We start from the raw sequence: 27,802 nt of genomic DNA on the forward strand, positions 1-27,802 counted from the left end.
TAAATAATAGTTAGATCTTTATATTTAGCTCTCTAATAGTTATATCTTTAAAATATATATATTTTTAGCTTTAATTATTGCTTAATAAAGTTATATACCTAATGTATATTAATAGGTAGTATATTACAGTCTATAAATAGGAAATTAATTATTTCTTTTATAAAATGCAGTTATAAAGGGAATTTATATAAATTTAAGTTAAAAAGAAATTAAATTATTATATCTTTTTCCTAATTAGATAGTTTCTATAAATTAAATATAAAATTATATCTTAATTAAATACCTTATTAATAGTAATATAGCTTTATTTACCTAACTTAATAGATCTTAATAGTATATTAGGTATTTAATTTTAAGTTATTTTAAAGGGCTTAAAGGGTAAAAATAACTTTAGCTTTATCTAAAGGCTATAGTATTATAAATAGTTAAGAATTAACTAATTAGATAGTTAGATATAAGGTTAAGGGATTTATATTATATTTACTTATCTATTATATTTACTTATTAAATATATTATATCTTAATTAGAGAATTTCTTTAAGCTATTTTTAAATATAAACTAGAGAAGTCTTTAGGATTATCTTTTAATTATTATTATTATATTATTATATATTTTTCTCTTAAAATAACTAATATAATAGCTAACTTAATTAATTAGTTATTAGCCGATAAGCCTAGGCTAGATTTAATAGTAATATAAATAGGGGATAACTATATTAAAACTAGTATTAATTAAATAAAAGATTTAATATTATACTATTTATAGTAGATAAATAAAATATAATTATATTAACTAATTAATTATTTATTAAAGTTATATATATTAATAGTATAGCTTAATATAATAAGTAGAATATTAGTTTTTTTAAATAGTTAAAAGCTTACTTCTAAAAAGGTTAATAGCTTATATATATATTAGTATTATACTAATAATATATTAAGTGAATTAGTTAATAGACCTAATAACCTTTATAATAAATAATAGGGTTATATATTTAGATTTAGATCCTACTTATTGCATTATATGACAGTTAGGTTTCTAAGAAAGTAAACTAGTCTATACTGGTTTATGTTTAGCAGAGTGGTAAGGCGTTATACTGAGTAATGCAAAGTATTATATCTCTTAATAGTAAATAGAGCGGGTTAGGCGTATTTAGGTGAAAATGCTTTATTGATAGCTATTAGGCTAAGTTCTATCTACTACTGAGTAAATGTGGCTATATATACTAGCCTGTGGTACAAGGCAATAGGTATTGGCTTATACTATTATTTGGACCGATATGCGTTCACCTCGGTCTAACGCTAATTGGTTATAATCTTAGGACCGAAAGTTAGCGTTTCGGTCCTGAGCTAATTGGTGTGAAATGAATGTAAAAGTGGGAGTAGAAAAGGTGAAGAGTGGGGTAGACATAACTGGGTCATCTGGGATGTAACAGTTGAATAATAGGTGTCTAAAACCCGATCTGGGATTTTTATAAGCTTTTGAGATATCAATTTTAAGGTGTACAATTTAGTGTCGAACTTGCTTATCAATTACCTCATATGGTTCAAATTGCAAGTTCGAGGCCATTGCAACGATCGACAAAATGATGGGGTTCTTGTTCGTGAGATGTGAATGACAATTGTGTTTTGATCAACAACGAGACCATCTAGTAGTATGATTTATCCCTTGTAGCACTTTCTACTAAAGTTGATTTTGGACTGTAGCACTAGGTTCGTTCGTGTGGACCTGGGAAACTAGATCAGGGCTCCACTGCGGAGACCAATTTCCGACACTACGGCTAGGAGTGGTAACAGCCCACAACCTAAATTTGTCCAACAAGACCTCAAAGGTCGGCGCAGGTCGGCTATCGTCCTCAGAAGCGTACGACGCCGGAGCTGCACTGCGGATAAGAGATACCGAAAAATATGTCAGCTCGCTCTCCACCCAGAGTACGATAGGCTGTAAAGGAAGCTTTACGATAAAGCCCGGACGCATACGCCCTCGTCTGAAGGTTACGCCACAGACGCAATAGCAGCACAATGCTCTTCGTCAATGTCTCCAGCGAGTCTCTCAACACCACCCACACGAAGCCACCCTAGAAACCCTCAATCCCTTCAACCCATACGTAATCACATTCTGCCAAGGCTTCGGAGTCCGAAAAATGCCGCTAACGTCCGGATCTGAGACGCTCAATCCTTTGATATCCAAAGTTCTCATCTTCCTCGATTGGCCCCCACAGCCACCGCGATATCCAACCGCTGTCCACCCCGTCTTCCAGTCACTCCATGACATCCCTTAATCTCCGTGGCGGTGGTGTCTTCAGCCCTGAGCTGGGTTCCGTTATCGGAGGAGGAGCTGCGGAAGCCAGTACGGCGATGTTATCGCGCGACGGGCTGTTCGCTCGGCGAGAGCTTCTAGTGCCAGCTTCGCTGCTAGGCGGACTGAAGGCAGTCCTCTCGTTGAGCACGAGTGCGCTTGCATTTGAGGCCGCTCTGGCTGCGGATACGCTATGGGTAGGTAGAACTTCGGTGGCTGTATAATTGGGTGACTTTAGTCTGTTCGCGTAATGTACGGGCCGCAATTGCGTTACATTCCTCACACCGTCCAGTACAGCGAGACTGCGTCGAAATAAGCTCTTTTAGTGCTGCAGCTGGAATGTTGGCTCAATTTTCTACTAGTTGTTCAGAAATAACCCGAGCTCAGAGTGAGGCGCAGACCAGAGAATGAACGGGCCTATGTCGCAACCCGGCTCGGTTACGCGAACAGACTAAAGTCATCCGATTTGAATTGGCACAGCTCAAGTGATCCATGGGCGGCTGGTATTGACGGTGCGTGGGATACTGTGAGAGGTGGTTGGGGTGGGCGGCATGCGAACATGGGCGGCATGCACACAGACACAGTAGGGCTTTTGCCTTCGGCGGAGTCTAATTCCTTGACGTGTCGTATCGCGCTGCGACTTCACAGTCTGATGCAACTAAATTCAGCGCATCGGATGGACCAGCTTTTGTGATGATCAGACCATTATTTATCGAGATAATTGAGGTTGTGTTGGATATATGCACCTTTCAGCTTGGTCGTTTCCGCCACTTGCTGCGGGGCTTTGGGCAGCTGCTTCACGCACCGTAGTGTCCCATACTATGATCGCCAGCAGATCTTGCAAAACTATTTGAGTTGGGTAACATGTACATATTTGTGAACCCAATAATCATATTTGGTGCAGCCAGTAGTTTAGTGTATATGCGGGATCCAGCAGACAGCGAAAAGCCGCTGACGTACGACTGCACTGACCTTGACACACTACAGTTTATAGTTCACCCTCGCCGCCTACGGGAAACTTTCAGTCGTGCTTTCACACTTCACTCACTCTCCCACTGCACGATTGAAGTAGACGAGCGTCAACACGGTCAAAATGCAGCGAACCACTGAACTGATGAAATGTCGGGAAGAGCTTGATAAAAGACCCGACACCAATCTCGAAGATTTATGGAAACAAACAAAGGTTCGTGGATCTTGACAAAGCCCGAAACAAAGAGCTTACCACTCCTATAGATTAATTTTAAAGAGAAGACGGGTCACGATCTCGATAATGGACTCCCTAAAGATGAACTGCAACAGAAAAGCAAGGAGGTGGATAAGATGCAGGTTTCTAAAGTCAAGAATGCATTCGAACGAGCCAAATATATCTTTGCAAAGGTTTTCAAGGTAATCTGGAACTTTTGGGAGTTCTTCCAACCTGCAGTCAAAGAGATACCTATCGCAGGGGCAGGCGTCGAGTTTCTCGCTAAGGCTATCGACTTGCTCATTCGGGCGACTCAAAATTATCAAGAGATCTTCGTCAAGGCTGCCCAGCTGTTTGAACATGTGGGATTCTTTTCCATGAGATTCGAAATGCTTATGGAAGCTGAGAGTGAGGGCGCTCGATTGCATCCCAAATATGTGAGTATCTTCTTCGCTGTGTCAACCATAGTACTACCACTTTCGATTCCGCGAGTAAGCAACTGAAAGCTGATCGTGCTTTTTTAACCACAAAATAGACTCAGTTTCTTCATAGCATCATGGCGCATATGGTAGACTGTGTTGCGTTATACATCAAACTGAACTTCAAGCCAAAAGTGGACCATAAATCGAAACGCCAACAGATCGGGAAACAAATCAAGGATAAAGCGCAAGACTTCGGGCAATTCCTTAACACAATGGCAACGGGAGACGATGCAGGTGTGGGTGAGCAAATGGTTAAACTCCAAGGTCTGATCGAACAAGAAGGCAGGCTCTCAACCGCCCTCATTCTAGCATCTGTCCTCAAGATCCACAAAGATGTGGGTGCCGTTCGCAGGTCCGTAAGCACCGTGATGGACAAGCTGAGCCTTGTTCACGATAGCATTATCGAGTATAGCACCTCGCTCACTTCGCAACACGTTGAAAAACTCAAGGCATCATTATATATTACTCATGAGCCTTGGAACGATGCCTTTCGTGCTTGTGCAGAGCGCTGTGTGGCCGGAACAGGCGAATGGCTTCTCCTGGACGACAAATTCCATGCCTGGGCAACTACTCAAAATGGTGCTCCCCACATTTTCGCAATCGAAGCCGGATCGAACTTCGGGAAAACTTATCTTACAACAATCGTCATCGCTGATCTCCACAAGCGACCTTTGGAGGAGCTCAAAACACACCCCGTTATTGCGTTTTACTACTTCAACAATGCATCCAAGGATCTTACAGCTGCTGCGGTTATAAGGGCAATTGCCTTTCAGCTCTGCGCGCACAATACGCGGTTCTTCGAATTTTTCAGAAACCTCCATAAAACGAGTTCAGATGCTAGTTCTAGCTGGGGCATTAATCTTTGGACTAGCCTCATCGTGGAAGTATCCTCTCAGCTCACAGACTCGTCCGTTTTTATCATACTTGATGGCTTGGAGATGCTGGCAAAGGAGCAGATCCAAATCCTCTCTGATGTCTTGGCAAGCCCAAACAAGGCGAATCAGGGCTTGCGCATCTTGCTCACAGGCAATACTCACTGTTTAGAGCCGGTTTCCCAACTTGTCGGTCACAGCCTCGTTAAGATTACTCTTGACAATGCATACCCTCATCGAGGTGACGTAAGTCTTGTGGCCGAAGCCGAGCTCGCTCGCTGCGACTTTTTCTTGGATGAACTTGATGATCCTGAGGTGCGTGAGTGTATGGCTCGTACCCGCAACAGTCTGGTTCAGGCGGTAAGCGGCGACTATTATCTGCTACAGTCGCAAATCCGTGAGATCCGACACCTCTGGTCAACAGATGAAATCGACCGAGTACTAAATCGAGCGGTAAAGGGCCGCAACGCCACTATAGAGCGCCACTTGTCCAACCTCGCAGTTAGGGTATCTGAGAAAGAGCTCTTTAGGTTAAAAGATGGACTTCATCTTCTGGCTGTATTAAATATATTGGACGCGCCGATGCCGCACATTGTGGTTCTTGCGCAGTACCTTGCTAGTGGACGAGACTCCGCCACAAGCAGGACAAAAGTTCGAACTGCTTACTCGGGATTGGTCTCCATTGACACTGAGGGTTATCTCTCGCTTGCAACAGACGAGATAACCTCGTTCCTGATGCCAGATATGAAGTCGAGCCAGGGGAGCCAGGCAATTGCCAGTCAAACTCAGACGGTCAACATCAAACAGGCGTTCTATGCCACTTTCAACCCAATATTCCTTGAAGAAAACGGCATAGATGATGAGTTTTTCGACTCCCGATCGCGCCTAAACCACCTAGCGGGCTTCAAGGTGGAGCGCAATGTGGCCATGGCTAAAGTCGCCATTCACTTCATTGACTGCTTGTCCAAGATATCCACCACACAACGCAAGCAAACCAGCCACGAAAATCATCCGTTGCACAGCCTCTCTACCTTTGCGAGAGAGATACTTCCTAAGCTTCTGCAACACATTGACACATCTCAGCTGGTTGATCCCGACAGAATCGATCTCGGCTATCAAGTCACTCGTTTATTCTTCGAGGATACCATGTTCGATGTTTTCTGGCCGTTAGAAACTTTATCGCAGTACGTAACCACCTGGGGAGAAAACGAGCAATACTTCGATGCTGTGTATCGTATCGTCAAGCACCCTGAGATCATCAAACATCTCGAAGGCGAACCACGCGGTAAATCCTGGGCGACAGAATTACAACAGATGTCGAAAGCTAGCGATTTGCAAGTGGCGTTAAGCAAGATGGTCGCCAGGAGATGGTTGCTCAGTAAGTCATTTTGGACACAGGACGACATACGCAACTTTTTCCTGTGGTTCTCAACCGTCCAAGAGTTAGGTCTTATCAAAAAGGATGTGGTGCTAGAGCCGTACGACCGGTCCATAACGACTGGCTGGTTCACTCCACCAAATTGGGAGAAGATAAAAGCATGGGTGTTAAGAAATGTTGAGATCGATTACCACTGCGCCAGCTTTGACATTCAGAGGGCTGCGGTTCTCCTTGCTTTTGGAGGCAAGAGTAAGGAACCTGCTGAGATTCTCGAACCGTACCGCGGAATAGATTGGCGTGCCAACGCATGGCTTGCTGAAGCAATGTCCTGGCATGATAATTTCGACGCTGCGTATGACGCAGTCGAGCAGTGTCTAACCCTGCTTCCTAAGTTCGACGTCGATCAAGCGACGATAACCAAAGTAAACGATTGCTTCCTAGACTGGATATACCATTGGGACAGTCTCTCCAGAGACATGCAAGTTAGGGAGCAGATGATAAAACTCAATGAGCACGAGCCAGGTATTCTGTCTTCATACATGTGGGCTCGAACTCTCGAAATCGCTTTCTACGTGAAGGGGCGGGATGCGGGATTGGACTTCTTCCAGGCGCAATACCAGTCGAAAAAGCCAACGATTTGCGAGACATTTATTCGTCAGGCCTCATATCACTACCTGCACATTTCGCTAAGTCGAACGCTTAGTGACGATCCAGAGCGTCTTCGATATCTGTGCGGTATTTACAAAGACGCCATTGCGTTTTGCGATGAGAAACCAATGTTGTCTTCCCATGATATGCATAGGGCACGCGTCAGGCTTAACTACTGGCTCGGTCGCCTCTTCTTCATCTCTAAAGGCAAACCCAATTTCAACGAAGTCATCGCAAGATGGGAAGGATTGTTGAAGGACTTTTGCCTCAACCCTTCGACTAGAGACATTGATATTCTTATCCCTATTATCAAGCATCTTTGTTCGGCCTACATCCTAGCCCTGCGGGGGGAATACACAGACATCGAGCCTAATCAAATCATTTCGCGGATAAAAAACCTGCGCAATGTGACCTGCTCGTTGCAGGAACCCATCGGTCTCAAGCTTTATTTTCGTGTATCACTATGTCTTGCCCGTATCTATGTGGTGCGCGGTGAGACTGAAGAAGCGCGCAAAATCTTGCAAGAGCATGCTGATTCGGCTTTTGCTATGCTCTCGCAACGCAACAACGAACCGCTGTTCGGCATCGGCTGGCTGTATTTGGCGTCCATCCTCACAGTACTGGATCAAAATGACGTACGGGAAAAGTGGGCATGGTCCAAATTCAGGCTGCTGCAGCAATCGCAGCAGGAAAACAGAAAATACTATGCTGAGGCCAGTGAACGCGGTGACAACCCCTCTCTGGACAATGCAGTCAAGCAAAGAATTGATGCTATCAAGACCAGCGAGGAATACAATTACTTCGACAGCCTAGAGAGAGATCCTATCGATTCCACGTGGGCGGACGAATTTTACCTACCGTGGTTTGCGACCATAGCCTGCGACGGCCAGGACTGCGAGGCGACGTCGAAGAAGACGTCAGGCCAACCAGCACCAATCAACAGCGAGCCCCTGCAAAGAGTGGATGGAATCACGTTCAACAGTATCTCCCCGCCTACCCCGGGGTTAATTCATGAGTGGACTACCTTCCGGGTGTGTAGGGATTGCATGCTATCCAGGATGTGCAAGACGTGCTACTGTCAGCTAGATGAAGGCTTCCTGCCGCCCATGGGATGCAGCAAAGACCACAGTGCTCTGATTGTACCTGCCGCGTATGATGATTATGATGACGATGATGACGATGATGCAAGGGATATCGAATCGGTTGAAGCAACTCCGTGGGAGGTTTCTGATAAGGATATGGAGATCGTTGCTGAGGAGAGTAAAAATTGGAACACAAATAGCTATTTTGGATGAGGAGGTCCCCATGTTATGGCAGCTGCCGGCACATAATCGCGATTATGTTACCTTACCAATACCAGTCCAGGGATAGGGCGCGATCCGCTAAGAAAGAAAAAGCATCATAGTTCAAATATTGATTGGGAGACCTATACCTTGAAACTGCTCTAACCCCAAGCTAACCCCAAGCTGACGCTAGCTAACCCCAAGCTGACGCTAGCTAACCCCAAGTGTGGGGTTAGGGTTATTTTGGGCCAATCAGCTAGCCGACTTCGACCAAGACGATTTGGACCAAATTTCAGCACCCCGCAACCCCATTTTGGTGTACGATTTGACCCAAATCGTCTGTGAATGATACCTAGGGTAAAAATATGCAGCCGTTTCCCTTTTCAAATATATTAACAGGGTCGTGCAGCCAACAGTTATGTTCCAGTGTAATACCACAGTGGGTACATCAAACCGGGCATTTCGTTGCATCTTGCTTTATTCAGGATTAATCGCCCAAGGGAGGATTCTTTCTAGCCCATCACAGGATTCAAATGACAATGTGATGGACACAATCTTTGATGTGCCTGACAACCTTGAAGACATGTCGGCGAGCATTAAGTCTACTCTCAATACTTTACTACTTCTTCAGGAGCAACTGGACGATCCTAACCAACTGCTCAAGCGCGAAAATCATGCTAAGCTACCATATGAAGACAAAGGTCTTGGTGCATTACCGGTATACCAGCAAATTCGGAAACAGGCTCCATTACAACGACCCTCTACAGACTTATAGTCGACGCCATGATAGGGTAGCTGCGAGAGGTTTTCAACGTTATTGTCACGGCATTTTGCAAGAAACTACAGCTCTTGTTATGTCACCAGCTCTGTCCGCTCGTCGTGTTTCCAGGTCACAGGCTGTATTAGGTTAGCAAGCTGAACATTGTGGGAGAATAACCGTAAGTCAACATTTTATATGTAGCGTTTATTTAATAAATAAATGAATAAATAGATTTATTTCGTCCGAGAGAATACACCCCATAGAGCTTACGACGTTTTATCTCGTCGTTGAGACTTTTGATATGCGGTTCTATCTTTTCGAGGGCTAATTACTTCAAGCAAAACACACTCAGCCTCGCCGGCTTTCCCTTGCCGAGAAGCATAAACATCCCAGCACTGTACGCCAAGTTTAACCAAGTCCGTTATATCTATCCTATCCAGAGTTCCTAGTAGACCCACCTTCAGAATCCAGGACCTTCCCGCAAATGAATAAAAACTGCCAGCATTTGTTCTATTACAATAATCTAACCTATACTAGCTTGGCCCCTTCATATTACCCAACCAAATACTTTTTGACATATATGATATTTCTGTCTATGAACAAACCTCCGATCAAGATTGTAGATAGGGTGGATAACATATGACAATAAAGTGCGCTTTCACACGCGTATGTGACACGGGCGCAGACCGTTGGCCGAAATGGGACAAATAAGTCGCCATGGTATGAATTACTTGGGAATAAACCAGGGATAGACATGCAGTCGACAAGTGAACAGGGGTATTCAACAATTAGGGGTATACGAAAATTAGGAATACAAGAGTAGGAACTGTAATATGTATTAATGATAAAATGCAATGTTCTTTTTTGCATGAATTTGCAGGTATGAGCTCGGCTTACAGACATGTCTAGCTTCGTGATTGGTGGGTGGCATTGCTGACTCATATTGTCTCCCGGTCAACAACACAAAGCCACTAGATCGTCATCGTCAATTTGACCATTTCCAATTCCACTTCCCGTCCATCAACACTCATTGAGCATACAAATTTCCACCATCGAAAGCAACACAACCATGTCCAACGCGACCGTCACGCCTTCAATGCGCGCTGTCGCTTGGAATGTCCATTTTACTATTGGCGAAGACGAGGATCCAGGCGCCTTTGCCGGAATCCACCAAGTTCCTGGGAGCAATTTGGTGACCTTTCGCAACGTTTGCGACGAGCTACGCCTTTGCTTCGAATGCCCATATGATATTTCGGATAACGAGAACGAGAAAACCTGGACTGACATTGCCTTCTCGGTGAATCAAGACAATTCCCCGAGTTCTTTGGATCCCGGCTTGTCTTTCGTGACGGAGGCAAATATGGATCAAGCTGTACCAAGTCTGGCGCCTTTGCGCCCCAAAGAACAGAACGTCTTAACCTACCATATATACTATCATAAGAACTGCACTCTACCTTCCGGCTCACCACTCAAGTCTCACATGCAGGGTTAGCGATACAGTCCATCAATGCCATCTCGCCATATAGTTTTACTAACTCTCTACCCAGCCAAATGCGCCAAAAATCTCCCGAATCCTAGTCGCCGTCGCGATCGACGATACCTACCGCCGAACAAAACACCTTCCGATCCGAAACTCACAGTTATGCCTCTGCGAAAAAAGCTCAAAGCTCGCTCCGTGTCTCCGGGCAAACGATCAGCATCTGGGTCGACTTCACCTACGAAAGAAGTCGATGACGAGTTCGAGAATGTAGTTGCACCTGCGAGCATGGAAATTGACCTCGATGAGGCTAGAAAGGTTACCAACGAATTCCGGTCCTCGTGCCTCAATAGAGCAACATCATGTGCTGTTTCCGGCGAAGGAGAGTCGTGGTGTCCAGGTCCTCCCATTGGCCCTGGCATTCAGGCTTGCCATATCATCCCTCAGCACCATTACCATGTATATCCTGTTGCCGGCGGGGACGCAGATGATGATGTACCTCTTGAAGCGAGTAATCGCAGGCTGAAAGAAGCATGGCAAAGCACATGGAGCCCGAGGAACGGCATCCTACTCATGAAGCACCTTCATGACTTTTTCGACGCACGACTCTTCTCCATACATCCTCGCACACTCCGCATCAGAGTTTTTGTCCCATACAATGCTCTGACAAGATTCAACGGCCAAAGAGCTTCAGTGCCTAATACCATCGATCGAAAGGCCCTACGCCATCACTACGAAATGTCATGCATTGAAAATATGGCCGCTGAACGACCAATGCTAGATGTAATCTCGCCTACTGCAAGTAGGATGACTTCAGGCATGGTGACGCCGCTTACCGCGAAAACTGACTTGCCTGCAACACCGACCTCGGGAGATCCAGCAAATTGGAGGATGGGCGACCCGACTAAGAAATCGAGACCGAACTATCCCGATCTAAACCAACAAAGAGATAGTTCGATGCCGGATGATTTGCTGCATACACTTAATATAACAGAGTTGGTGGATGAGCGAGGGCAGAAACGGAAGGGACTGGATGACGACGAGACTTATTCGCTGGATGAGTGGCTAGAGCAGTATGCGGCGGATCGTTTTATTACATCTAATAACAGTGAGGAGTTCCTAAACGACGTGAACTGGGAACTATATAAGTTCAAGAAGAGACGTTAATGCATTAGTTAAAATGTGGGATTAAAAGATAACTTACCGCTATTAATTCTAATTGGATGGTAAACTGCTCTATAATAAGAAGCGTATCTCCCTTATTCTATTAGATTATATAGCTTTAGGATTCTAATGTATATAATAAGTGGCCGATCTAAGTTATATATATATATATATTGTGGAGATATTGTAGAAATCTTTCTGCTTTATTATCTTTTCTATAGCTTAATAATAATTATTCCAGCAGAAAATAGCCGTTCTATGATTTTAGTAGCTGGATGTTGTTGGGACTTTGCGAAGTAAGTAAAGGCTGAGCTGAGAATATTATCAAGATTAGAAAAAGTATGATGACTGCTTGTCCACTTTGATACTTGTTGACGGACAGGAGAATTCGCTTGACATCACATAACTCCTGTTCCGAGCAGCACTAATGTCAACTCTACACCCCGGCAATAATCAACCCTGCTAGGTTTAAGGTGGGTCAATAAAATCAACTCTACCAGAGTTGATTTGCGACTGTAGTACTAGGCGTTAAGGCGTTAAGGGTTAGAAGGGCCAAGCTCTGTTATAGAGTTGAGTGCTATGGTCTGATGAATCATTTCTGAATAAAGTTAATAGTAATTGCTGGCTAGTTGTCACATTTGTCGCGAAAGGTGCTGGCAAGCTCGAGTCAGAACTTGACGCGACGCTATTAACGCGTTGTCTTGCATGAACGTGTAGCCCAGCACCAATCAGAAACAGAAACTAACCCCCTGTCAAAATCGAGTTTACCCCAACGCTAGTCCATTTTCTGAAATTCAAGTCTACCCCTTGTCAAAAATCAATTCTACCCCCTGTAAAGTGGAGTAAGTCAAATCAATTGTACAACAATTGATTTGGGACTGTAGGACTAGGTATACGACATTGGGAATACTATTTTCTTAAAAACGTGGGTTGGCAGCAGAATTAAACGTGGGTTGAGGGGTGAGCTGATAGCGCCGCGCTAAAGTGCCATATAAAATAAACGTGGGTTGGTCAACCCACGATTACAATGGATGATAGGGTAGAGAGGTAAATGAATAGGGCGCATATAAGAGGGCTGTAGTAAAATAGCAGGTCTATCGACTGGAACTATGCAAGGCTTGTGCAGAGTTGAAGAAGGATACATAGTCGATTCAGTAAGGAGTAGGCGCTGAATAAGGTGGTTTCCTAGGTGTATTGTCTGTTCTGAGATAGCTGTGAGTATCACGCTGGAGTCTACTCGATTGTTATTCACTGTAGTAAGAAAGGAACTATTTATACCACTCCAGTCCCATCATAAAGTCAAGACCTCTCAAATGTAATTGTTAACTCAACTAAACTGAGCATTGTATCCAATTATGTGTATCCAAATAGACTATTCATATAGATGCACCAACTACTACGTTGAAAAGCGCGACGGATAGGATTTTAGAATGTGCGATAAAGGAAGGGCTGCGAACAAATGGGGCATTTGCGGCAAGTCGAGTGTCGAGAAAAAGCCTGTCTCTGACGGTTTGTGCAAGGCTTGCGAGGAAAAGAAGAAGAAAAAGAAGGACAAGCAGTTGAAATAGGGTTCCACGTGGGATATCTTAAGGTGACACAAAACATTCGAAGTTGAAATAGTCTATAAAATGAATAGATCCCCTGCTGATGAATGAACTACGCGACAGTTCTCTAAAAACCGTGAGACAAATGGTCTGGTTGAAACCTTCTTTTCCAGCACAGCTTCGATTCTATACTTTGAAGCTACGGATGTAAACTATCCTTGATTCCACTTTCGCCAAGATTCATCTCATCTCTCTAGAACATTTCCCTCTTGAAATCATAATCAGAATCATGAGAGAGGAGGCTTTGGAACAAAGCCCTTGAATACAACATTCTTCACAGACACTTTCAATACACTTGACTGTCAACGATATGTGGCTTTATACATCCTTTCTTCCATGTAACCTTTTGCTTTGCATTATGGAAGCAGACCCTTTAAATATAATTGAAAATTTCCCTTAGCACTATAATAGATGACCGAGTGTCATTTACATATCTATACCAGAGCTACTGTACAAATACCTGAAGCGAGCTGTCTGCTCCCTAACTTCAGCGAGGTCCTCGGTGCTGAATATATCGGAATCTGCCTTTACGCTGCTAGAAATATCTGAGGCCTGCTTAGATCTGCTGACTGAGTCATCCTTGGAGACTTCCCACACTATGTCATGATGCTGTACAGGATCAATAACTGCCCTTCGCTTATGAAAGCCCTTGATGTCTTGTAGACCTTTCTCAAGGATCTCCAGTTTCACTTTCAAGCGTTCCCTCTCCATAGAGGACTCCGGAGTTTCACCTGCAAGGAGATGTAGGTCTTCTTCACCCATGTTCATGACATTTGCTGACCTGAAAAGCCCGGGAAGCTTACTTATGAGACAGTCCTCTACTGCCAGAGCGCTCACATCATCGATGAACCTCTCCATTGCAACCTAATGAGAGGTTAAGATTGTTAATTTCATAATGAAATTTCAGCCGAAGGGTGTAACTTGCCTTGTAATATCCTTTCATATAGTCTACTGCCAGCGCACTCCCAAACCGCTCCATATTTGGCTCAAAGCCCTCTTGAAACACCTTCAACAGCTCCAGGGGATTGATGCTGATTTTCTTGTCTGAACCGTCAAAGCGGTTCTGTCCAAACATGCTATTGATTCGTGCTATGGTATTACGCTTGTGGCGATTCTGCTGGATCCGCTGAACATTCTGGGTAAGCTGTGAGTTATTTGTGATTGGGTGCTGTGCGGCTAATTCGAGTAATGTATTAATCTGCGCGATCATCTTCGTCTCAAGCTCGTTGATTTCTTTACGAATGTATTTGAGAACCCCTTCGGATACTTCACTTGCCGTAGTTTGGCCCACTATCAGCTCTGTCGTTGTTTCCACTGCCTCGAGGATGTTTCCAGCAAGGGACATCACGATCCTCTTCCAGGGGGTGCATTGCTCAACAAAAAGGTCGTTAACGATGAGGGGGTTGAAAAGACCCGGTAGCTCACGACCTTTGCCGTAAACGAGACGATTAGCAACCTCCTTGATAAAGTCGGACCGAGAAATCTCGGGCACATCACGACACCCAATGTCATTTTCATCGTCACTCTCGGAATCAACGATCTGCTGGCTATGACCACTCAGCCGCATTTCCTCCGAAAAAACATCAAGCTGTCTGCGTATAACTGCGCGTAGCCTTCTGTTGAACGTAGCCTTGTCATTCCGACTACCGAAAAATTGATCAGTGTACGTGCCATCGACTGCATATCTCATCAGGCTCGTGTATTCCTCACTTACTCGCAGTAAGTAGCTCTGTTGCTGCAGCGGGGTTTCTCGCACTGGGCCAAGACAATCGAGCCTTTCAGCGCAATCACGAATACCCTCTTCCACGTCCTGTTCAAGACTTGGAAGTTGAGCAAGGATTTGATCTTTCAAGACTATGCTCAATCTGACCCGCAGTGCCGCCACTCCGCAGTGCAAAGAGTTAACAGAATCCCACAATCCCTGAGAGAAAAAGGCTCTTTCTATCTCGTCGCGCTGTGCTGAGGTAACATCACGCTCCTTGAAGTCGCGATTTTTCAAAACATGCCAACCGAGACAAAGCTCCTCTTCGACGTTTTTAGCCAGACGAACAAAGTAATCCTCAGATGGGGAGCCGGCATCCAAGGTGTCAGGTTTTGTAATAAGGCCCATGGTTCTTAAGCCATTTGGATCGGCGTTCTTGGCCATCTTGGTGACTTCTTGCAGTACGTACTCGTACTTAGCTGACACGACAGCGAGTATGATGCTGCGCGGTCGCACCATATACGACTCCACCATGTCGTGGACAATGTCGATGTCAGTGTCAGACTGTTCTTTGTTCCCTCCCCTGAAGAGTCCAGGGAGATCGACCATGGTTAGATGTGGCTGATCCGGCCCAGTGAGCTCGATACGGAGTGTGTCTTCGTAAAACTCCCCAGTACCACCTGGGATAGCCATGGCAGATTCCGCTTCCTTCGTTATGACGCCCAGCCCCACGTGAGCTAGGCTTTCGTTTGGCCGCCATGTTTCGAGTCGTTCCTTATCCTCACCAAAGCGATTCTTGCCTGGTGTGATAGAAACCTCGGCATCAGTCCTGTGACCTCGACGAAGAACTAGCTCCGTAGCAAACCGGGTACAGCGGCCGTCTTTGATGGGGAAAGACAAGCCAGAGATGGCTTCGAGAACAGAGCTCTTGCCTGCCGACTGGTCTCCACAAACGATAATCTCAGGCAGATCAATATAACGGCTGACTCCATGTAATCGAAGATTGTCGATAATGTCCAGGAGATCACGGTAGTCTCCCCTGGCCATATTCGTGTCGGGAATAGATGTCTCCATTTCTAACCGTAGATGTTAAGACGGTATCAAGAGCTGTTTAGTACGATCGTTAGTAGCATTATTTCTTCATTCATATGCCAAGGGAACAGAACGTATTGGAAACCAACCCCCAAATCTCGGCTGGAAGCATCGCCATGGTAAGATGGTCGGCCTCCCACAGCCTTGGGCATCAACGCATCTGCGCTGCTTATGTGCATGATCACCTGTCACGCCGAAGATACTTGATCTCTTTGAATTGATTGGACTGTCGTATACCGTTGACGCCTTGACCTGGCTTTTGTCTTCTGATTTGTCGAACCCCGCTCTCCATGGTGTTGCGTTTTATACTTGTGGTGTGAGAAAGTGAAGCTTGTATTCGAGTAACTTCAATGAATTCTTATCTGATGTAACCATGACAAAGACTTGGCATCTCTACGATGCCCATATCAAATTCTCATTCGTAGGGTTCAGTAGTTGGTCGTTCCCCGCCTTGAAGGAAATTCTTTCTTATCACCAGACGTGTCACTAACAGACCCCGAGTAGAGTAGAAGGAAATTCCCATGTTCACACCATAGCTTGTTGATTCATTCTGAATCTTCAGAAGAACTACTATCAACGGCCGTGACCTTTCTCCGACCTGCTCCTACCGATCGCAATTCCGTAGGCACTGTAGCCGTCGCCGTTAAAGACGGCCCTGCAGTTGAATCATGGTTCCAAACCCGCCGGGGAACAGTAAGGCCATGCTTCAGCTCGCGCGTTGCTAATTCTTCGATTTCTTTACTCAGCTTCATGAAAGGAGTTCTTATCGACGTTTCGGTAGTCCCATAGTATGGTGGTGGCATCCACGATGGATAGATCTTTTGGTGGGACGCCGAAGTCTGAAGTCTCAATGGATGAAGGCGCATGTACTTATCGCAGAGGAAGCATGCCTTTTTGCTCGTTCCGATAAACCGCATGCAGGGATTGTGAGCAGGGTTACCTTCATAGAATACAACAAGTTGCATTTCGGCATGAAGTGTCAGATCCAGTCGACAAGCTCGACGTAGCCGCGCTTCGAGGTTCGACGTATCCAAGCGATTCTCCAACTGCTCCATCACCGGACGCGAATTTGCCCCCACAATATTTCGAACGGTTAGTAGCGGATTCTCATCATAGGGGTATCTAAAGTGAAGCTGCTTAGGAGCCCTGGACCCTTTGATGGAGATTTGCGCGAAGATTTCAGGCTCCTTTACGGCAAGCTTTACCATGGATTTAATGGCAGAATGGTAGCGAGCAACCTTGTGTAAATGTTTTAGCCAAAATTGGTTTCCTGTGTCATCATTGCTTAGTAGAGGTTGCAATTGTGCAGCATGATGCCACCTGGCTTGCGCCGCCCAATCAATAAACATAGCTGTAGTTGCATCACTCCAATTTTGAGGAGGAGCGGTGAAAGGATGATTCGCCACCCAACCTGAGAGTTTCTCTGCCTTGGCACGACCACTATGCAGTCTAGAGCTCGCTTTTTCCAGAGAGTCCCGTATGCCTCGCTTCTCAATTTTTTCGGCGATCGACAATATTCGGTCTCTATCGAGCTTGACAACCAGCTGTAGCATCTCAGTCTCTGCATGCGCCGAGATCTTCTCTGTAGCAGTCGCGATATCAGTAAAATTCAGCAGACTGTTGAGAAAACAAGTACCCTTTCTAGCCACGTCTCGAAGCAACTGGAGGACATTTTCAAGGCTTGCCAGAACATTCGGGCAGAAGCCATGGTTTCGCGCCACACGTAGTATGTTCCCCGTTTGTTGATTTGTTTCTAAACACACAGCTGCGGCTGTTTCTGCCCCCTTGTCCGAGGTGGCGCAGATAAGAGCAAATGAGTCGAGAAACTTTTTCTTGAGTTGCGACGCGCTCAAAAGACTGCTATCTGGATTCTCGTCGAGTAATCTAGTTGGGTCGCCTCGAACGGGGTCAATCAAACGTAGCAACGCAGAATACAGCACAAAGTGATTGAGTCCACTACCACGAATCTGAATGAGTCTCCTTTCCTTATCCATACTGAGGGGATTTTGAAAGGCTTGTTGGAAATTGTTGGAGCTGTGCGGATGAAGAGTCTTGTCGGTAGAAAACGTTGTGCTGAACCCAGGTGAGGGGATTTGAGACTACACGACCTTATTTATGAACTACAGGTACAAAAGGGCTTTTGCCTAACCCTATAGCCGTCTTTATGTGCTGATGCCTAACCACTGATACCTGATAGGGCGGGCCGCATTGGTATAGTCCTGTTGTATGAGCTGATGTAGTATTGGTAGAAATTTTAAGTCTCTTGCCTAAACAAGCTCTTCCAATCAACCACCTGTACTATATATAGATCAAAGACTGAGTTTCATATAATGCATGAATATAAACATCAACCCCCCTTCAGAACTAAGTCAGGAGAAATACACTTATGCCTTGGGAGTTGCAAGTACGGATTTCCTGTGTAACTCTTCTAAATCTGACTCTAAATTGGGCTTTCTGATTAAAAGTATTCCTATGAGCTTGCTCCGGACGGCTTTGTAGATATGTCATTCCATGCAAGTTTAACGCCACGGCCATGACGATCAAGAAACGCTCCATCTTCAGAAGAGACTCGTGTATCCCGCCCGCCATATTGAACGCTTCCTCGATCCAAGTCTGTCAGTGCGTTAATGGTTGCGTTATAGCTTGCCTGGTCTATTTGCCCACCAACGTAACGCGCTTGGCCCTGCAGATTGACTCTCCTTGCTAAAACCAAGTCCTTTACAGTTGAAACTGTAATACCATAACTATTGTCACTCATACTTATGTCTTCAAACACATTGACTCGTTCTTTAGCCAAGTCCTCGCCAGCATCGGCAACCACGTTCATACACTGACGGATGCTTTCCTTCGTTTCCTGTAGTTGTGCCAGTTGTATGATGTCGTCTTCGGATAGATTCTGTTTAACTTTCATAGCGTCCATCCTTTCATCAATCTTGCTCCCGTGGCTTTTAAGACGTGCCTCCAACAAACTGATAGAGCTCTTAGCGGAACTCAGACTACTCCTGATATATTTATCTGCTGTAGGCTGCTGGGAGAACTGCTGACTTTCTTTCGTTGTGGATCCAAGTGATTCAATATGTTCAGACAACTCGACGCAGATCTGGAGGCCTTTTCGAGTACTTTCTTTCTCCTCAAAGAGAGCAAGCCAATCAGCGCTATCAGACTCGACAGTGTCGGTATCAGGCGCGGTCAAGCTCTGCACTCTCTCATCCAGCCGCTGCATGTGTTTCTGAAGGTCGGAGGTTGTATCATCTATCATATCCTTGTATTCTTCGATGGCATTACGCGTAACAGCCGTAATTGTTCTATAATATTGATTATCAGCCAAACCCAAATACCGACGACAAGCAAGGAACCCCACATGTTAGCGTTCGCCAATGCTATATTAATTGTGGATTTATACCCGGCAAGCATCTCTTTGAAGTCTACGATGTCCCCTTTCAGGTACTGCTGACCGATCCAGTCCCGTACGCTTGGCCGAGTTCCATCAGAATGTTTTGTACAACGAGTAATGAGCTTATGATACTCTTCACAAGTCTTTCCACAACGTAGGAGAGGCAATTCAAGCGAGTCGAATTTAATGTCAGGGTAATTTGTAACCGTTTCCAGGAGAGATTGCAGAACTCCAGTTAGATCACTCAGCTCACTTTTGAGTGCGCGCGCATTAGCATCCTGGGCTTTGAAATTGCGGACCGTTTTGAAAAGAACTGTACTCGATTTAAAAGCGAAGGTTACCAAGGTCAAAACCCCGGAAGCAAGACCGACCGCTTCTGCCATTGTCGCGATATCTGGGGAGTTTTGATTGATGAAAGAGGGGACTGGGAGCTGAACTTGAGAACGAGAGTAAATGATTGAAAGCCTGTTTAATGCCGCACTGTTGCCTGGATGACGATAGAAAATATCTCTGATATTATGACCCCGCGTTGGCAGTCACGTGCCACCTGTTTTCTGCGACCAACCACAGTCATCAACAAATCGGGGAACCAAAAATTACATAGTATGACCTTCTAAATGCTTGCGGACGAATGTCTGCGGATCATTAGTACTGTTGTTACAATTCGAAGAAGCCAAGGTGCTTGGACTAGAGATTTAGCTGAATAAACCTATTATCGAATAAATAAGATAGCCGTACCTAGTATTTTAGGACGTGAATTATCTTGGGGGATCATCGTTGAAGGCAAACTTTGGCTTACTTACCTATATGATATGGATTCTGCTTTACGACTCTGGAAGTTTCCCAATGCTTACTTTGCGAATATCCTACGCATTATTTCCCGGCGGATCGAACAACGTAGTGAGCAAATGACTGCCATGTAGTCCAGTCGTCTTCGCGGCCTCTACCTCAATATGAGCTAGACTGATCACTATGTTAGCAGTCTCGTCAAGGATTGTGTCCCCGTTCTATTGGATCAACGCTTGCATAAGTTCGATGAGCTCATAAGCTATACTTAGTATTTAAGAGTTCTGGTGTTTCGTTTTCGTAGCGAAGCTATTAAACAAAGGTAATGTTAGTAATCTTAAAAGACAGTTCTGTTCGAGTTGAAGTCTGTTTCCTTTGACATCCATACTTGTGGTCCCTTGGTAGATGCAATGTATTTATGGAGAACAGACGATCCTCGTCATCTATGTTCATATGCACAGAGTCATTGTGTTTCTAGGTGATGAGATAAACCGCACTATATATGGCCGCCTTCCCACCTCTTCACTCAACTCCCCTTGTCTTCCCACCATAGATCTCATCGTCTCTGAATCAGTCATTCCAGATTTTTCGAGAGTCAAATACCCAAAGGGTTACACACAGAAGAGTCGAAATTTGCAACCATGTGCTACAAACGCACAATCTGCCTCTCTTGCGAGGACTGCGGTAAGGCTATCAAGACCTCCTATGATTACGGTTTGTGTCGAATTGGTCGACGCGCCAACTTTTGGGGTATGTGTCGCGATGCCAAGATGATGCATGAAGCTCTTCCTGGTGTTTGCACCGAGTGTATCATGAAGAAGAGAGAGCGTAGAAAGAAGAAGGAGGAAGAGGAGAAGAAGTTGAAAGAGGTTGAGGAGATGAATGCGGAGTAAGGGGGATTGTGGGTTGCAGTGGAATCTTGAGGTTCCCTGAAGGATGTTGTTAGGTGGATATTTGAGGGCTGAAGAGCTTCAAAGCTTGGTGGGATTTGTTACAGGCAGTAGAACAAGTAGATCAAGGTGGAGAAATAAAAGTCCAGGTTGACTTGCAGATCTAGTATGTTTCTTATATTGACAGGTGAAGATTAATATGTATGTTCTTAAACTTCTATCTAAAACGCCCCTCCCTGAAGTTTGTTGGTATAGGTGCCTAATATAAAATGCTAGGTGGCTAAACCCTATGTAATGCTTTGCTTTCTACGCCTCTTTCATTCTATCTTTATTAAGACTAGCATTTCTCTCCTTATTAGGCACCTTCTTTAGCTCTAAAGGTGCCTTCTTCTATAGGGCAATCTAAATAGCTAAACTAATAATAAAAATACTACTAATAAAACTGGTAAATAGAGGAATAGTCCCCTAGATAATGCAGTTAATAATTACTATATAGACTAATTAAATATACTATTACTAGGTTAAATACTGTAATATTATAGGTATAGCAGAAGTACTTATAGTTAGGTTTATTATATAGCTAGCCTTTTCTTATTAAAGGCATTTAGTAAGGAGGACCTAAAATAAAATGCCTAAAATGCTAATTAAGAGAAAAACAGCCTACTTAGCAAGACTCTTAGGAATCTTAAACTGCAGATTAGGATTAATTATAATAATAATAAAAGAGCTAATAATAGCTAATATAGTAAAGTAGTTAATACTTATAAGAGAATAAGCTCTCTTTTTAATAATATAAATAGTTAAATAAGCTATTACTATTATAATAGAGCTAAAGATAGAATAGTAAATAGTAATAGTTTATTCTTAAGGTGTTACCTTAGCTGCTGATATTAAACCTTTAGCAGCAGTAGTTATAGCAGAGGTATATCCTATAAGGAAAGAGTCCTTATTAGGAAAGAGAAATGCAAGTTAAGCTATAAAGAGTATACCTATAAAGGCAATAAGACCTACTAACGCTTTATTATTACAATCCAGCGGCCCAGCTTAGTTATATTACATATACCTTACATTTTCTACTAATTACTTAATATAACTACCTAATATAATTAATACTAAAAAACTATAATTAGCATTAATCTAATATAATTAGTATTAATCCTCTCAGCTTAATACTAATCTTATAATAACCTTATTAATCCCTTAAGGATCCTTAAGTATATATATATTTAAATTAGTATTAATTAATTATATTTAGCTTATTAGCTATTAATAAGATATCTTTACTTAAATATACCTTATTTACTCTATTTACTATTAAGAAATATAATACTTTATTACTACTTAATATATATACCTTATAACTCTATAAATATAAACTAATATAGACTAGTTTACCTATTTAGAAACCTAACTGTTATATTTATTAATAGTAAAGAGTTCCTAGAGAGTAACCTATGCGATAAATGCTATTAGAGTAGAAATAAGAAATATAATAACTGTCGCATTAGACATATTAAGATATAAGAGAGAATCTATATAGTGTTAGTATACTTATCTAAAGCGTAACTACACTTTTACTTATAGTAAAGGCTAAACAGTCTAATAGATCTAGCTATACCTCGTAAAAATAATAGCCCTCTAACTTTATAAGGTCCTAGAGAAAAGTTAAGAACTTTCTTACGCTATATATAGAAAGAGCTAATTAGGGTTATAATAAGTATATAAATAAAGATAATCTATAAAGCGTAGAACTTTATCTTAAGTCTAGTTACTAATAACCTTATTATTATTAATATCTCTAATTATTAGTTTTATTCTTCAGAGGATAGATATAAGTTCTTATAATAGAAGCGAACAGCTGCGCCAGCAGGATATAGAACAGTCCAACGTTCCGAGAATACACATCTTACAACTTATCCCAGCATGAAAAATATTCAGAATCGCCTATCTCAACAGAAACAAAAGAGCTTGTACTTAGGCTAGGTGAAACAGCACCACTGGCAGTGTCAGGAGCCAATAGCGTAGAGTTCTCCAACTCGCCCTTCTCATTCTCTTCTGTCCTCATATCGCGAGACATGTTTACAACTGACCCTGACAAAGAAATCTACAACCTGCGTAATTAGAAAATTAAAGGCTTTGAAATTCAGCACACCTTGTGTAACGAATGGAATAAGCAGCTCAGCTGCAGTAAAGAACGTGACTGAACGAACGTGGATATTTTTTTCTTTCCTCCGAGGCGCCGGAAGCGTTTTAGTTAAATACTAAGCTTAAAACAGCCTAAGATTGACTGATGGGGCCCGTAAAAGGAGTTTAGTGAGTTACTCCACCAATCGCGATACAGCGTTGTGGTGGTCCTGGTCCTGACAATTTCGGACTAACGTTATTCCTCCGGTGGGTTCATCTATTTCATTAGTTAACACTCATCGTAATAGTTTCTGAACAGAGCGGGCAGAACTCGTACCCTATACTAACAAGACGTCTATTGTCAAGACAAATTAGAACACAGCAATATAAAACTACGTCATAAATAAATAGTTTGTAGTATCACGGTAACATGAAGAATCTAATCAGAGTGCTTGGCTTTGCAAATTATTTCAGCTGAGATAACAACTTTCCATTCTGCCAAGTTCTTTATGCTTAATAGAAAGTTTATCAAAGCTCATATAATAATGACAGGGGTTACAACCGCTTGTCCGCCATGGAGCGACGCGCAGCACGTGGGCCCAGGGGACGATTTTAGCACTCTTCATAAACCTGCTATTTGTGAATACAAGGGCGAGGTGTTTCTTTGCTGGGCGACTCCCAACGCGCCGCCGAACAGCTTCGGATGGACTACTTGGCTAGCGTCTGACAGTGGCTGGCAAAGTCAATGGAAGCAACAGGGAATGGATAATGGGAAGCAACAAGCTCACACGTCTGCCTTGGTCGTCTTCAAAGGAATTTTGTATGCCTTGATACCGTGGAAGGCTACGTCTGGCTCTGATTCGGGATGCCAAATCTGGAGCTACGATGGAAAATGGTTCAACCAAATGGGTGAATGGGGTTCAACGTAGTGTACCCCTATTACGGCTGTTGAGCATAAGGGCGTGCTACACGTTGTTGGATATAACACATCCGATGATAATCATTTTGTTTGGAGCTATTCAAAAGCAACTACGACCACCATCACTGGACCTAGTGGGTTTTCACCAAACACAAGGATCAATGAGTCATCTTCAAGCAATCCAGCCCTTGTTATCGTTGATGACACTCTTCATTTGTTCTTCCTCGTTTCCGGAAGTGGTCGTTCAGTTTTGGACACGTGTATGAATGGACAAGAGCCACTTTCATGGATCCGGATTACTGGAGACGACTTAGATGAGTCCGGCAACAGCGGCATCAGTGCCGTTTCGAACCCCACAAGTGATCTTTTATGGATCTGCTTTAAAACACACAACGGCGAAGACAACCTTATCTGCCACTGGTCAAGAAAAAAACCTTCCTGGACCAAGAGCGTGCCATTAGGTAGCGGAGGGGTCTTCCCGACCAAGAATGAGGCGGCTTTGGTTTACTCCAACGGTTGGGTCTATGCAGTCTGGAATAGGGCCCAGAACCGGCATCTCTTATGGTGGTCGCGCCGACTTGTCCACCACTTGGACCCATCCATTTGGATGAGCTATCTCGCTAGTCCGTCTACCAGCATCGCGCAGATGTCAATTCCAGGAACACATAACTCTGCTACAAGCAGTTGGAATGGCCTTTTCGGTCCGCAGAACGGCTGGATATGCTGCCAGGACATGTCCATCACCCAACAACTGAATGCCGGAATTCGATACTTTGATATTCGAGCAGGCTATGCAAATCTCCAAGATCGTAACAACGGCTACTCCGAACCATTATGTGTCTTTCACGGAAAGTTTTATGCCGGCATCTCGATCGAGGACGTACTCGAATACTCCTACAATTGGCTTGATACTCATCCAACTGAAGGAATTATTGTGCAAATCAAAGCCGATGGACCGACTGGTACAAATCCACAAAATGTATCAGACGACTTTAATGATCTGATCCAAGAAAAGATCCAGTATTGGAATCTTGGAGAAACAATCCCGACTATGAGTCAACTTAGAGGAAAGATCCAGTTAGTTTGTCGAATACCGCGGCCAACTAACTACAACATAGTGGTAGATGGACTTCTTCAACCATCAACACAGCCACTTGGAATCAATGCAAGCCGCAATTGGCCGAGCGATACGGCAGAATCAGTTGAAATCGATCTTTTCAATACCAAGTCAACCCCAGTAAAACTGTGGGTTGAGGATAACTACAGCTTTGATGACAATGGAAGCGTTGCGTTGGAAAAGAAAAAGCAAAAGATCACTGATTTCATCGACTTGGCCTTTTCATCGATTGGGAACTCAAGTGCTCCAACTTGGTATATTGGCTACAGCAGCTATGTCACTGACTGGACTTTGACGTCGGGATTGATTCCGGACTCCAACCTCAACTATGCCACTGAGGACTTGGATGGTGATTCATCAATGAACGAGGCTTTGGAGGACTACGTCAAATCGAAGGGTGGGTATGGTCATCCTGGTCTAGTCGGAAACTTGGTCATGGATTATCCGAACCGGGACTCAGGAACACTGATCAACAGTATCATTTTGAACAACGACCTGAACCTCAAGTCGTAAATCAAGTTGCCTCCAATTAACGTTTTTTTGTTTCGTTTTGGGAGGGGGGATATATGTGTAAAAAAATAAATAAAAAATAAAAAATAAAATAAAAATAAAAAAAATAAAAAAACAGCTTAGCCAAGGCTATCTGTTTGCAGACACGCCTAGGCGGATTATTATTATTTTTATTATCAGGCTAAGATACAAAGATTTAAGACTTTGTTATTGGGATAGCCTCTGAGACACTAGATTGTTCTTATTGAACTATTCCATTCTATGATACATTAAGTCGACCGTCGCCTGAGCGAGGATCGTGATTTATTAAGTGCATCCTAATGTAATTCAAGGCTGCTTTGAAAGAAATTTAGGTATGGATGTACGTATATGGTTCTCAATCTCAATTTGTGTCTACCAATCTCAACAGTGTTGCTTTAGTAAGTACGCATTGCCGGGCATCTTATTACCAGATGTCTCACTAGCAGACCCCGACTAGTGTCTACCAGTCTGACTCTATACATGCCATGTATCAAAGGACTTCACCGTTGCTCCTTACAATGGTCAGCAGCTAGTTTATGCTACTGCCTATGGCCAAGGTGGTTGGAAGTCTATGGGCTTTAGCCCTGTGTCGGATCTGAACAACCTTGGTTCTGCGTCGCAGACTCTTCAGACCGGTACCGCTGTGGCCCCAACTCTGTTCTATTTCAGACCTAAGGGTATCTGGATCTTGGCCCATCAATGGGGCCCTACCAAGTTCTCATACAGGACTTCAAACAACCCTACCAACGTCAATGGTTGGTCTCAACCACAACCTCTCTTTACTGGAGAAATTGCCAATGCACGATTCGGCCCCATCGATCAAACCATCATTGGCGATAGCAGAAACATGTACTTGTTCTTCTGCGGCGACAATGGTAGAATTTACCGCGCGTCCATGCCTATCGGCAACTTCCCTGGAAACTTTGGATCGAATTCCCAGATTATCCTGCAGGATACTGAAGACAACCTTTTCGAAGCCGTTCAGGTTTATACCGTCCAAGGACAGAACAAATATCTGATGATTGTTGAGGCCAAGGGTAGAAATGGTCGGTTCTTCCGATCTTTCACCGCGAACAGCCTTGATGGTCAGTGGACTGTCAATGCTGGCACCGAAAGCAACCCCTTCGCCGGCAAGGCAAACTCAGGCGCCACCTGGACCAACGATATCAGCCACGGAGAGCTGATCCGCACTGCCAACGATGAGACATTCCCCATTGACCCTTGTAACTTGAAGCTTCTGTACCAAGGACGCAACCCCAGCATCAATGTCGACTACAACCTCCTGCCATACCGCCCCGGTCTCCTGACACTCCGTCGATAGATCGTTGGTCTGTTATGTTTATATAAAATGTCTGTCCTTACCTCTTTAGCATGTATGCTTAGGTAGCTCACAGTAGTTCACTCATTGTATAGTCAATTCAAACTTGTTGCCTGATGTAACTTTAGTCTTTGTAATGTAGATAACTAATCGTTCTCCCTGGATCACCAGCTTCGATGCACCCCATCACTCCTCCGACTCATGCTTAAAATTTGATCTCGGCTGTTGAGCCAAGACATTAACCAAATCCCTGTTGGTGACACTGACAACCTTTCCATCCTTAATCTCGAAAGTAAAGTCATCACTATCGTCGCAAAATCCAACAGACTCCCAAGTCTGGCAAGCGTTATCAAATAGACCCTCCCTGCCTTCGACCGCAGAACGTAGTGCAAGAGGCCAGATTTAGGGGATTGCTCAGTATAAGATCAGCTGTTTTAAACTATTAATAGACTTAACCCCTATAGGATAAAGATGGATAAGGATATTATCTCTAAAAAGTTTACCTAGGCTAGGAGTAGCGAGAAAGGAGCGCTACTCTATTCTATTAATAAAGAATAAGTATAACCTTAAGCTAAGCTATCCCTCTTTAATCCTAATAGTTAGATTTATACCTTCTCTCTTATTATTAATATAAACCTTAAGGTAAATCCTCTTAGCATTTTCTTACTTTACTTACTTTACTATAATAATAAAAGCTATCCTAATAGTATTCTTTAAAGTAATTCTTATAAAAATAATAGCTTTATTAGCAGTAAGAATAATATAATTAATAAGTAAAT

At 43.6% G+C, this 27,802-nt stretch overlaps 10 protein-coding genes across 10 annotated transcripts, besides 13 other annotated features; 6 read left to right on the forward strand and 4 right to left on the reverse strand.

Moving 5' to 3' along the window:
* Nucleotides 1–39: 39 nt before the first annotated feature.
* Nucleotides 40–67: a repeat region.
* Nucleotides 68–180: 113 nt separating this feature from the next.
* Nucleotides 181–282: a repeat region.
* A 185-nt stretch (nt 283–467) lies between these two features.
* Nucleotides 468–527: a repeat region.
* Nucleotides 528–576: 49 nt separating this feature from the next.
* Nucleotides 577–640: a repeat region.
* Nucleotides 641–712: 72 nt separating this feature from the next.
* Nucleotides 713–872: a repeat region.
* A 32-nt stretch (nt 873–904) lies between these two features.
* Nucleotides 905–941: a repeat region.
* Nucleotides 942–1,023: 82 nt separating this feature from the next.
* Nucleotides 1,024–1,230: a mobile genetic element.
* Nucleotides 1,231–2,268: 1,038 nt separating this feature from the next.
* Nucleotides 2,269–2,615, forward strand: FPSE_11081 (uncharacterized protein; the record flags this gene model as incomplete). The annotated part of the gene is made up of 2 exons (XM_009264198.1): nt 2,269–2,496; nt 2,538–2,615. 2 exons carry the CDS (start codon nt 2,269–2,271, stop codon nt 2,613–2,615), a joined length of 306 nt encoding a protein of 101 aa, XP_009262473.1.
* Nucleotides 2,616–3,392: 777 nt separating this feature from the next.
* FPSE_11080 (uncharacterized protein) lies at nt 3,393–8,157 on the forward strand (the record flags this gene model as incomplete). The annotated part of the gene is made up of 3 exons (XM_009264197.1): nt 3,393–3,482; nt 3,533–3,973; nt 4,018–8,157. 3 exons carry the CDS (start codon nt 3,393–3,395, stop codon nt 8,155–8,157), a joined length of 4,671 nt encoding a protein of 1,556 aa, XP_009262472.1.
* Nucleotides 8,015–8,047: a microsatellite.
* A 951-nt stretch (nt 8,158–9,108) lies between the features above and the next one.
* Nucleotides 9,109–9,144: a repeat region.
* An 830-nt stretch (nt 9,145–9,974) lies between these two features.
* On the forward strand, nt 9,975–11,549 carry FPSE_11079 (uncharacterized protein; the record flags this gene model as incomplete). Its single annotated transcript, XM_009264196.1, has 2 exons — nt 9,975–10,392; nt 10,453–11,549. 2 exons carry the CDS (start codon nt 9,975–9,977, stop codon nt 11,547–11,549), a joined length of 1,515 nt encoding a protein of 504 aa, XP_009262471.1.
* Nucleotides 11,550–13,576: 2,027 nt separating this feature from the next.
* FPSE_11078 (uncharacterized protein) lies at nt 13,577–15,926 on the reverse strand (the record flags this gene model as incomplete). The annotated part of the gene is made up of 2 exons (XM_009264195.1): nt 13,577–14,014; nt 14,103–15,926. 2 exons carry the CDS (start codon nt 15,924–15,926, stop codon nt 13,577–13,579), a joined length of 2,262 nt encoding a protein of 753 aa, XP_009262470.1.
* A 563-nt stretch (nt 15,927–16,489) lies between these two features.
* On the reverse strand, nt 16,490–17,938 carry FPSE_11077 (uncharacterized protein; the record flags this gene model as incomplete). The annotated part of the gene is made up of 1 exon (XM_009264194.1): nt 16,490–17,938. One exon carries the CDS (start codon nt 17,936–17,938, stop codon nt 16,490–16,492), a length of 1,449 nt encoding a protein of 482 aa, XP_009262469.1.
* A 476-nt stretch (nt 17,939–18,414) lies between these two features.
* FPSE_11076 (uncharacterized protein) lies at nt 18,415–19,721 on the reverse strand (the record flags this gene model as incomplete). The annotated part of the gene is made up of 2 exons (XM_009264193.1): nt 18,415–19,249; nt 19,348–19,721. 2 exons carry the CDS (start codon nt 19,719–19,721, stop codon nt 18,415–18,417), a joined length of 1,209 nt encoding a protein of 402 aa, XP_009262468.1.
* Nucleotides 19,722–20,765: 1,044 nt separating this feature from the next.
* FPSE_11075 (uncharacterized protein) lies at nt 20,766–21,017 on the forward strand (the record flags this gene model as incomplete). Its single annotated transcript, XM_009264192.1, has 1 exon — nt 20,766–21,017. The coding sequence occupies one exon, from the start codon at nt 20,766–20,768 to the stop codon at nt 21,015–21,017; it is 252 nt and encodes an 83-aa protein (XP_009262467.1).
* Nucleotides 20,939–21,007: a repeat region.
* Nucleotides 21,018–21,716: 699 nt separating the features above from the next.
* Nucleotides 21,717–21,738: a repeat region.
* A 491-nt stretch (nt 21,739–22,229) lies between these two features.
* Nucleotides 22,230–22,276: a repeat region.
* Nucleotides 22,277–22,322: 46 nt separating this feature from the next.
* On the reverse strand, nt 22,323–23,091 carry FPSE_11074 (uncharacterized protein; the record flags this gene model as incomplete). The annotated part of the gene is made up of 4 exons (XM_009264191.1): nt 22,323–22,325; nt 22,369–22,377; nt 22,696; nt 22,925–23,091. 4 exons carry the CDS (start codon nt 23,089–23,091, stop codon nt 22,323–22,325), a joined length of 180 nt encoding a protein of 59 aa, XP_009262466.1.
* Nucleotides 23,092–23,683: 592 nt separating this feature from the next.
* On the forward strand, nt 23,684–25,687 carry FPSE_11073 (uncharacterized protein; the record flags this gene model as incomplete). The annotated part of the gene is made up of 2 exons (XM_009264190.1): nt 23,684–24,063; nt 24,154–25,687. 2 exons carry the CDS (start codon nt 23,684–23,686, stop codon nt 25,685–25,687), a joined length of 1,914 nt encoding a protein of 637 aa, XP_009262465.1.
* Nucleotides 25,688–25,746: 59 nt separating this feature from the next.
* Nucleotides 25,747–25,799: a repeat region.
* Nucleotides 25,800–26,039: 240 nt separating this feature from the next.
* Nucleotides 26,040–27,026, forward strand: FPSE_11072 (uncharacterized protein; the record flags this gene model as incomplete). The annotated part of the gene is made up of 2 exons (XM_009264189.1): nt 26,040–26,045; nt 26,202–27,026. 2 exons carry the CDS (start codon nt 26,040–26,042, stop codon nt 27,024–27,026), a joined length of 831 nt encoding a protein of 276 aa, XP_009262464.1.
* Between the last annotated feature and the right edge of the window lie 776 nt (nt 27,027–27,802).

Source organism: Fusarium pseudograminearum, chromosome 4 (genome assembly GCF_000303195.2).
Source record: "Fusarium pseudograminearum CS3096 chromosome 4, whole genome shotgun sequence".
Classification (NCBI taxonomy): Eukaryota; Fungi; Ascomycota; class Sordariomycetes; order Hypocreales; family Nectriaceae; genus Fusarium; species Fusarium pseudograminearum.